This window comes from Triticum urartu, chromosome 1 (assembly GCF_003073215.2).
Source record: "Triticum urartu cultivar G1812 chromosome 1, Tu2.1, whole genome shotgun sequence".
NCBI classification, from domain to species: domain Eukaryota; kingdom Viridiplantae; phylum Streptophyta; class Magnoliopsida; order Poales; family Poaceae; genus Triticum; species Triticum urartu.
The window spans coordinates 561,339,625-561,349,673 of NC_053022.1; the positions used below are offsets into that span (position 1 = coordinate 561,339,625).

General features: G+C 52.1%; 2 protein-coding genes and 1 long non-coding RNA gene across 3 annotated transcripts; 1 reads left to right on the forward strand and 2 right to left on the reverse strand.

Moving 5' to 3' along the window:
- Nucleotides 1-501: 501 nt before the first annotated feature.
- LOC125530371 (oleosin G-like) lies at nt 502-1,368 on the reverse strand. Its single transcript, XM_048694780.1, has one exon. It carries the CDS (start codon nt 1,154-1,156, stop codon nt 653-655), a length of 504 nt encoding a protein of 167 aa, XP_048550737.1. The 5' UTR covers nt 1,157-1,368; the 3' UTR covers nt 502-652.
- Nucleotides 1,369-4,544: 3,176 nt separating this feature from the next.
- Nucleotides 4,545-5,225, forward strand: LOC125530392. Its single transcript, XR_007292918.1, has 2 exons — nt 4,545-4,692; nt 4,830-5,225. It is a non-coding gene; the product is annotated as an uncharacterized LOC125530392 (long non-coding RNA).
- On the reverse strand, nt 5,088-10,049 carry LOC125530382 (protein CHUP1, chloroplastic-like). Its single transcript, XM_048694791.1, has 9 exons — nt 9,662-10,049; nt 9,528-9,577; nt 8,693-9,421; nt 6,708-8,012; nt 6,428-6,559; nt 6,158-6,339; nt 5,865-5,976; nt 5,562-5,705; nt 5,088-5,459 (listed from the first exon to the last, which is right to left on the reverse strand). The coding sequence occupies exons 1-9, from the start codon at nt 9,738-9,740 to the stop codon at nt 5,358-5,360; spliced, it is 2,835 nt and encodes a 944-aa protein (XP_048550748.1). The 5' UTR covers nt 9,741-10,049; the 3' UTR covers nt 5,088-5,357.

Consider the following 10,049-nt stretch of genomic DNA (forward strand, 5'->3'; position numbering starts at 1 on the left):
AAGTCGATGAAAAGCGCCGTCCGGATTTTTACATGAAAAATGTCGTCCCGATGTATATACATGAAAAATGTCCACACTACATTTTTTAGGGGGTCCACACTACATTTATGACGACGGATGTATACCACATGAAAAATCTGTATACGATATTTATGAGCTGAACGTGAGGCATCGATCGGTCGACATTGTGTTGCCAGACCTACCCTGTTCCTCTCTCCTCCTTCGTCCCCAAGGCTCTGAATCCCCTGCAGTTTCCTCTGCAGAACTCTGCAACCGAGGTGTAACTGAAGAACTCTGCATCCGAGTATAAGTGTGTAACCGATACATTTCTTGCACCACTATGCAGTCTATGCTAGTGCGTGGCCAAGATGGCCGTCGGTCCAACACGATCTACCTACAGCGCCAGTGCACGACCAGTTCATCGCCGGAATTAATCAACATGATCGCCGGACGTGCGCCTTATGACCATCGATCGATCTGACTAAACAGTGCAACACGAGAGAAGAACGAACAATCAAACGAAACTAATAGTAGTTCATACACGTGAAGACGACGTGATCACCAACAGCTGGGAGAGTACAGAGACGCAAAGAGAGAAGAGCATATCGTAATAACGATCTAGCCACGACGTGCACGCACGCACGCGCGGCGCCTAGGCGCCGGGGGCGGCGTCCTTGGTCCGGTTGCCGAGGTAGCCGCCGTACTCGCGGCGTGCGTAGTCCTTGACGTGGCTGGCGGTGTCGGCGAGGCGGCTGCGGGCGCGGTCCACGCGGTCGGCGCCCACGGGGTGCCGCCCCGTGAAGTACCGGTACGCCCAGGTGGCCGCGGCGAGCGCGGCCACGGCGAACCCGACGAAGGAGAGCGCGGCCACGACGACCACGAGGAGCGCGAAGGAGAACGGCACCCAGATGGGGCTGGTCAGCAGCGCCAGCGGGCCGAGGAAGACGAGCGCCACCACGGCGCCCGTGAACGTCAGCCCCGCCAGCACCAGCAGCGCCGCGCCGGCGAGCAGCAGGGTCAGCAGGCCCACCACCTGCGTCGCGTTCGGGAGGTGCGCCTGCACGCGCTGCAGCAGCGTCGTCGACGGGTCGTCCAGGTCCGTGCGCCCCGGCCGCCGCGCCGAGGCCACGCCGCCCTCGCCGTGCCGATCCGCCATGGAAGGAGGCTGTGACCGGGACTAGGAGGAGGAGGAGGAGGAAGAGTGGTGGCAGCTAGGCCGAGCTGGGGGAGAAGGAGACGGCATGGCGGGGCAAGGAGTTAAAGGGGCGGAGAGGGACGCGGGCGCGCGGGCACGTGGCCGGGGCGCCGACCGTGCATGCGCGACGTGTGTGCGGCGACGGCCGGGGTGTCTACATTCACCGTGCTCTGCGGATCGGGTCTAGTTTTTACCGGCGGCACGGCAGGATATGCTGCTGGCGTGATGCCGTTGAGTGGGCATCTGGTGCGGCACGTGTGCGGCGGGGGCGACGGTTCGAGGCGCTGGCTGAGTGTGACACTGACACGGCGATGCCAGGCAGGCCACGGCCGACGGGTGGCCGGGCAGGCATGCGTACATGCTTTGTCGTTGCGCCGGCGGCACTGTTCGCAGGGGCGGTATCCTTTTGGAGAGTGAAGTCTATTTTAAACCTTGAATTCATACGACTCGTCTAAATTAAACCCTAACCTTTCAATCTCTGAAGTTGGTACCCTCTACTCATTGATCCTGATCTATTTCAACCTTGAACCTGTTTGGCGCACTAGATCCCGACCGGATTTAATTTGTACTCTCATTTACAACACTGGCCCACATGTCATTTCCATTCTTCAGTCTCCACCTTATCCACAATTCCTCTCCTCTCTCTCCTAAAATGGTGGAACGGGCGGCCGCAGAACGGCGGAGGCGTTGGTTAGCGGCGAACTTGTTGAGGCAGACGAAGCAGTTGAACTGCCGTCTCTATGCACCGGAGCCGGACAACTTGATGTACGCGAACGCCTGCAGCAGCCCGTCGATGGTCGCGCCCAGGCCTGCTGCCGTCCCGTAGAACAACCGTTGCAGTTTTCGTGTTCCTAAACGGCCTCCGCCCTGCCATTGGCGCGTGCTGCTCCTTCCCTCCAAGCCAGCCCGCGTGCTGCTTACGGCGGAGAGACGGCGGGGAACGGCGAGCGAGTCGTGTTGGGTTTGGCCGAGTGCCGCACTTGCTGGCTCCTCATCCTCCTCGCGGAGGAGAAGATGGCGATGAAGAGCTAGAGCTTCACCTCACCAAGCAGCAAGCACCACGACTGGCCGGCGCAGGTGGATGAATGATAGCAACACTAACGTCCTGTGTGCTTACATGGTGCCACACAAGCTGCATAGCCACGGCGACGGTGTGACGACGACGACGACGAAGCTTCTCCTGGCCGGCGACAACGTAGTACAAAGCTAGCACTAACTCCGGCTGCCTTGATCCTTGATTCCTAGTAGCACGATCTCCTTTTGTCAATCCACTGGGACGTGCACTAGGTTGCTACTTGACCTAGTTAGTCAACGGACCCAAGACACGCATCAACGCCGGGTTATGCCATCTTTAACTCCAACAGAAAGGAGGGGCTGACGGTGGAACACCCCCGAATTCTCTTGTCCATGGCCTGGCGCATGGCGAGGCAAGACGGTGCGGCCATGTCGAGGGAGGCTGGCAGGAGGCGCTCCCTTGCCGTTGCACACTCACGAGGACATGCACCACTCCTTGCTCCCTGTTGTCGTGGACACCGGCTGGCTGTGCCTGAGCATTGTGATTTCTACAGAGAGAGATGAAGAGAATGAGCAGAAGATGAATATGACAAGTGGCCCCATGTACTCAGTGAGAGAAGAGAATAATCCTAGCCGGGATCAATATTTTCCCAGCACACCAAACTGGCATAACCGGATTCAGGGTTAAAATAGATCGGGATCTATAAATACAGGTTACAGATTTCAGGGATTGAAAGGTTAGGATTTGATCCCGACTAGCCATATGAATTCAAGGTTTAAAATAGACTTCACTCCTTTTTGAGCGCTCGCTCGGGTGACGCCGGTCCGGCCAGCCGGAGACGTTGGCGGGGAGAGTCGTGGAGATCCACCGCGGTACACGCACGTACCGACGATGTGTTGCGCGGCACAACTTTGGCGAGTTCGTGGTTGCTGCCGTGAAGCAGAAATGCGCGGCAGGCGGCAGTGCTAGTCGTCGAAGATGTTACATGTCAAATCACAAAGTTGACCGTGTTGGGAAGGTTTAGTACCAAATGAACCGTGCAGAAACCTTTAACTCGATATAGCCAGTAAAATATGCATAGCCCGCTGGTGTTGCTGCTGCAATGAACAAACGTTTTGCAACCTTGAAGCACTAACAGCATCTACAGCCGCAACCCCGCCTCAAAGTCCGGACATACGGCTTAATTATTGATCGGTCATAAAAAAGGCGACCCAGACAGGCTCCTCAAAGGGATTCAGACGCCAGGGCTAACTGGCACCTCTCATATCCAACCCAAAATTAAGACGTTTATGAAACGCCCAGTCACGTCCGCAGCGTTTGATTGAAGATGAGGTCCCACACGGAATCGCTGCTCGCCCGTCCGCCACTTTCCGCTAGCAGCTATGTCCCATGCCGTCGGGCAACTTATCTAACGCGGGAGCACCTGCCGTAGCTCCGTAAGTATGTCCTGGCAAGGTGCGAAGCCTGGATAACTATGGGGCTACCTTCGGATGCAGAGGGGGAGGACGTGGGGGACGCTAGGCCACGGATCTGCAGGCGATTCTCGATTCCCTTTGATCGGAATTCGCGGCGGAGGTCAAGCGACGTCATGTGCAAGAGGCAGAGGCGAAGCACACCACAGACGTCTACGAGATGCCCGCGGCTATGGATGACGATGAGGAGGAGCCGCAGCCCTCCTACACGCACATTTATCCGACGCCTGGTACAAACGTTGTGGATAGACATCTTCGACGAAAAAAACTTAGTTTAGAATAGCGTGATGTATGTAGAACGCAGAAAAACTTTTACATGATTTATATGAATTCAGGGGATGAAATATAGATATTCGATACATATCACCAAATATAAGATATGACTGTGTTGGCGAGCATTTACAGGTTCGGATTTGACAAATCTGATTGTAAATGCTCTAATGACTAGTCATGCAGCAAATGCCAACGCGACAGCATGGTGCTGCACATGGAAGCAACGCTGGGTATATTCATGAACTTAGATCGTGTTAAAGTTTTGCAGAGATCATTTTTTGACCAATTATTTTAAAAGAGTCAAATATGTCATCTTAGGGATTACGTGGCGCCTTCACCGTGGTCTGTGGACCATTTATTTTTGGAGGGAAGGTGGTCTGGTCTTTTTTAGTAAATCTACACCATAGTAGGTGTCTGGTTTATTTATTGTTCTTTTGAGCGAATATTTTTTTTTGAGACACTGGTGTCTGATTTAGTTTTTCTTTTTGGAGGGAAAGGCGGGCTGGTTTAGTGGGAGGTGCTCTTGGCCCGCCAAGAAGGCCCATAACTAACCCCGTCCACGCCGCCGATTTGAAAGAAAAAAAAGAGTAGCACCATGGCAGCCATTGTCGCCGGCCAGGTTCCCCTCCCGGCGGCGGCTCTGCCACCTGCCTCCTCCCTGGCCTCCGTCGTTTTTGAGCGCGTACGCAAGCCGAGGCGGCTCCGGCGAACCGAGCGCAGCCGCCCCATTCCACGCGGTGGGTTCTCTTCTCGCTCTCTCGGCCTTCAGACGGCGCCGCCGCAAACCCCACCTTCTCCCGGCTCTCACTCCGGCTCAGAGCACGGAACCTAAATAACTTGGATTCTCCACTGGCTCACCATCTGTTTTTCGCAGGGTCGGTCCGGCGGCTCAGCCCTGCAGTGCCTCGCTCACCACGTTGGTTTTCGGCTGTTCCGCCCCTCGATGCCATGTAAAAATCCCTTTTCTTCAGCACAAGTCTCTCCGGATTTGTCTGAATTGCAATCGACCCTAAGCATTACCCGCCCATCCCCGGGAGCTAGCCGGATTGAGTTCAAGGCATTTTAATCTGACGAGTTTTGCTCTGAAGACTGGAGCAGGCATCTCAACTGCAACAGATTGCCAAACTGGAAGTAGCCAAAACTAGGTAGGTAGTATCTCATTACTGTGGTTCACTTTTTACAAACTGCCCGGTTACAGAATTTCAGCCAACCAAACAAACTTGATTAAGACAAAAAACCTGGTATGCTTATAGTATGATCTGAACCTGTAGACTTGACATATACAACTTGATTAAGACAACATTGGAATTTACAGTTCTCTTTTGTACAGTTTAACTAGCCAACTAATTGTGCCCTCCGAATTAACCTGACCGGAGGAGCGCGCAATCCTGAAGACTCCGCACTATGTGTCAGATGCCGGTGGAGCGGGTGCCTGCGTGCTGCTCATCTTGCTTCTCAGCTCCTCAAAGACTTTCATGCTGTCCGCGTCGAAGCCTCCGGCAAACTGCGCAATGGCGAATGGTAAGTTCTTGATTTGAAATATCTCCAGTTTACCTGTAATTATATACACATACTGTTGAAATGTAAGTTTTGGACAGTTATATACCTGATGAACTCGGAAGGCGAATCTGACGCCCTGGAGAAGCAGGAACTCCCTGTTGGGCTCTTTCTCGGTGCCCTGCAACGCGTCGAGCTCCGAGGTGACCCTCTCCATGTACTTCTTCGCCAACTGAACGGATGCCAGTTTGATCTGCAACCAACATATGAGATTAAACTTTGATTAAAATCTTGATTCATATTCTGACTCGAAACCTGTACTACAGCTTCATGAGGAATTAGTAATTGTATGCTCTTTTAAGTAAGACTGCCAACATAAGTAGTTTAGACTTTAGACTCTAGAAATGTGCACCTTGCCAACTTTTCCAGAATCAGATAGCCAATCAACTGGTATTCCATACTCCTTGTACCGTGCGGTGGTCATGTCTCTTGTACGAAGAAGTGCATAAACACTCTGCTCCACTCTGCCAGAAATATGACATTAGTTTGTTCACTGAAATTATGATTCTTAGGGTAGACCAACACTTCTCACAAACATCTTGGAATTCGCAAAAATATTGCCAATTATTTTCTGAAAAATTATTACTGATTTACCCTGAAGAACTATGCTATTTGGGAACATACTAGTTCAGAGAAGGCACTTACTTCTCAAGCAACGAATACATCCTCTTGAGAGCTTCTTCACATGGAAGTTTTGGATCGTCGACGAAGGATGTGGCCTTATTCTCTAGTTTCACCAGGTCCTGATACTCAAAGGCGGCCTCTCTTAATGCATCAGTTTTGCTCTCTGGCCAATCGAAATGCTTTAGCACTGCTCTCTCATCAACCTAAAAAATGGTTAATTGATCTTTTTAGGAGTTGATCATGTGCAGCCTAAGTACAATATCTAACATGGATAAAGTAATGGGGTCTTACCAAGAATGACAACTCCTCATCCAGCCAGTGTACAAATGCAACAACATCGTCGATATTCGCGAATCTTGCTGCTCGGACCTCACCCGCGAGGGACTCAACAAATTCTCCTTGTGTCTCCACATCAGCTTTGACCTGAAACATTCCATGTTTTGACAATATTCGTCATAATGAGCTGATCATATTGAAGTTATACCTACTGACTACAATGAGCTGCACTAATGATGGACGACATGGATTTGGCAGGATTTTTATGCGTGATGGGCCATCTGAAGATACTTACAGCTAATAGGAATGTTGATCTGTTCTCAATCTCTCCAATCATGTTGCTTCTGTTATCAGAAACATTCGATGATTTTGATCCCAAAGAGGTGGTGTCCTTCTTGGCTTCACGTTTCATGAGACTCTGATAGAACTCCACGACCTCCGGAGCACGGTGTACCTTGTCACCACCAGCAAGGCTCTTGGATAGAGAACCGGGAGGCGGCGGTGGCGGCGGAGGGCCACCGGGTCTCCCTGGAGGTGGTGGTGGAGGAGGTGCACCTGGTGGGCGTGGCGGCATCGGTGGTCCACCACTCCCAGTACTGGTAGCTCCTGAAGCAGCGGCGGCCGATGCTGTGGGTGGTGGACGGGGGACTCTTGGAGCCCTCTTCTCAATTTGGGCAAGCTTCAACTGGGTGACAGCCAGGGGGTTGTTCGGGATATCACTAGATTGCTCACCAGGTTCAGAATTAACTGTGGGGGCATTCTTCTCCTTTATTTGAGCGAGTTTTGGGGGGAGTGCAGCTCTCGGGGAGGGAACCAGAACTGAACTATAGCCACCACCAAACCTTTGCGCTCTGGCTTGCTCGGCCTTCTCTTTGATCGCCTTCTCCCGTTCCGTCGCAAGCTTATGCCGGTCTTTGTAAGCGGGGTACTTCTCATCAGCGAAGCCTTCGACATTCTTCGACATCAGCTGGAACGAAGATGCAACATTTGCATCATCTGCGTCACCGGATTCTTGGTCCCTTTTTCCGAATGTTGTAATGGACATACCATCTCCTGCATTTCTGATCATGAGAGACTCCAGGGGCCCCTTTGGTTTCTGGCTCCTCTTCGGAGAGCTGCTGGTCAGGGACCGCGACGACGGGGATGACAGATAGCTGCCGTCATCCTTGCTCCTTCCCCACTTCTTGAGTTTCTGCATCAGGTTCGGCCTCTTGCTTAGGAAGCTGTATTTGCTGGAAGAGCTGTCGATCGAGGCGGTGTCGAAGTCTTCGCTTCTGGGGGAAGAAGGCGCGGAGGAAACACTGTCAAGGTCAGTGTCGCCCTGGCCTCGTTCGGACCCGAATTCGAGCATCATCTGTTTGGCCCTCTCCTGCGACCTTGGGCTGAGCTTCGTGCTGAGGTCGCGGGCAGAGATCTTCCCAGATGGTGTCTGGTAGTTGCGGAGCTCGAATCGCAGACAGGCGTTGACCCAGCGCAGGTACACCAGCTCTTCTACTTCACTGAATCTGTTCATTTGTAGGCCTTCCACTTGCTTTGTCAGGTCCTCGTTTGTGTGTCTGAGGTTGTTGATCTCCTCTCTTGCATGGGCAACTACATCACTCTGCATGATGATGATATGTCATAAGTACATTATTGGAGAAGTATGTCATGAAAAAGGTAGTATTAAATATACTATCTAATACTACTTGGCTAAAAATTAATTACTAGGTAGCATTCTTCCTTTGTAGAACTTCAGGAATTGTGATTTGGGTCTGAAATACTAACTCTCAATATAGAAGAACACCTCAGCTGACTGTTTGTTCTACTGAACAGGGAAGAGAATTGCATTTATCCTGATATGAGCAAACTGTTCACTTTCTTGCCCAGATAACAATGTTATGGTGAAAATCATGCTGTCATGTTTAATAGCAAAGTCAAAACTTGCGGTCCGTCTCATGAATCTTACTGATTTGTTTGTTTGTTTTAGGAAAAAAGCAATACAAAAGAGAGTGCATGTCATTAGGTTCCTACATTTTACAAGTGAAAACAAAAGCAAAATCCTAATTTTGAACTAGAGACAAACTAAGAGGATAGGCCTGTACACTATAGGGATAGAGACAAATCCAACAAACGTAGCAGAACCACTGCTAGTCTGCCACAGAAACTTGGACCGTCTAGGACCATGCAAATGATTAGGCTAGAAAAAAACTGCTGCTGAATATTCTTGTGTCATGTACTAACATGCAAAAGGCTTTACAAACTTTGCAGAGTAATAGTAACAGAAACAGAGTGGTGCTATACCTCTGTTATTTTTCCTTGTGCTGCATCCAGCTTCACCATGAGGTCCCTCTTCTCATACAGCAGCTCCTTGTTCTTCCTCCTCAGCTCAAGCACCTCCACCTCCAGGTTCTTGAGCTTCTTGAGCTTCTGCTCGATCTCGGCGTCCTTCTTGGCCACCTCCTCCTCCTTGGCCCTGAGCCCCATCACCTGTTGCTTCAGCAGCATCAGCTGGCCTTTCGTCTGGTTGGCCTCCATCTGTATCTGCCGCTGCAGCTCCTTGATCCTGCTCCTGGACGCGTCGAGCTCCTTCTTGGCCGCCGCGCCGCGGGCCACGTCCTCCTGCAGCTTCTTCCTCTCGGCCTGCAGCGAGCTGATGGTGAGGTTGAGCATGTCGACCTCCACCGTCTTGATCTTGAGCTGCTTCTGCAGCTCGGTGACGTCGGTCTCCTGCTCCTTGAGGCCGTAGTACTCGAGCAGCTCGCCCTCGAGCTTCACCTCCCGCTCCTCCAGCTCCCTGACCAGGCCGCGCAGCCGCTCCATCTCGGCGGCGTTGTTGGCCATGTGCGCGTTGTAACGGGACCGCTCCTTGACGTCGTACCTGTCGCCCGGTATCGGGATGTCGATCTCCCCGCCCAGGAGGCTCTCGATCTCCGAGAACATGTCGTCCTCATCGTCGTCGTCCACCGACGGGGCCGAGTTGATTAAGCCGCTGATCGTCTTAACCTCTTCCTCCTCGTCCTCTTTCTCCCCCTGAAATAATCAACAGTTGGACAGACAGAAGGATGAGCAACACGCACAACCAGTAGTTCTTTGCTTTGAACTGCGGCAGTCATCGGCAGGGGATGCATATACATACATGTCCAGTATGCCGAGCCTTCTCCTTCCTCTTGCCCGCTTGGCCATTGTCTGAAAGAAGCGAGGCATAAGCTTGAGCGAAAAATTCAGATTAACAGAAGGAACTATTGACGCAGTGGAGAACTAGAGGAGTACCTTTCTTAGGCCCCTTGCCTCGCTTAAGAGTGAACGCGGCGAAGGTTGCTAATACCACGAATCCGAGTCTCACAAGCATGACTCCGTGCACTCATCACTGTCCGTTCCGGCCTCGACCGGCGGGAGGAGGGCGGGGGCAGGCAGCTCTGGCTCTGCTCATCAGAGAACAGTTGCAAAGGCAGAGCAAGGAGGAGGAGCCGCACGTGTGAATGGCCGGCGCTGCTACACATTCCTCATATCTTTTGGCCTGCAGGAGCGGGCGAAGGAACACCACCGGAGGAACATGTGGATTGGATTGTCTATCTATGTTTATCGCTCAGGAAAGACAGGCTCGTGTAGCACAGGAAGTCTCTTTTCTCTTGTGCTGTGTGTGTCCAATAGTGTGGGA

What these genes read in the sequence shown, in the direction of transcription:
- LOC125530371 (XM_048694780.1), bottom strand. Translation starts at nt 1,156, where the DNA reads ATGGCGGATCGGCACGGCGAGGGCGGCGTGGCCTCGGCGCGGCGGCCG.
- LOC125530382 (XM_048694791.1), bottom strand. Translation starts at nt 9,740, where the DNA reads ATGCTTGTGAGACTCGGATTCGTGGTATTAGCAACCTTCGCCGCGTTC. An exon ending in CACAAGGAAAAATAACAGAG is followed by an intron (nt 8,013 to 8,692) that starts GTATAGCACCAC and finishes ATCATCATGCAG; the next exon opens with AGTGATGTAGTTGCCCATGC. An exon ending in TCGCCTTCCGAGTTCATCAG is followed by an intron (nt 5,460 to 5,561) that starts GTATATAACTGT and finishes GCCATTGCGCAG; the next exon opens with TTTGCCGGAGGCTTCGACGC.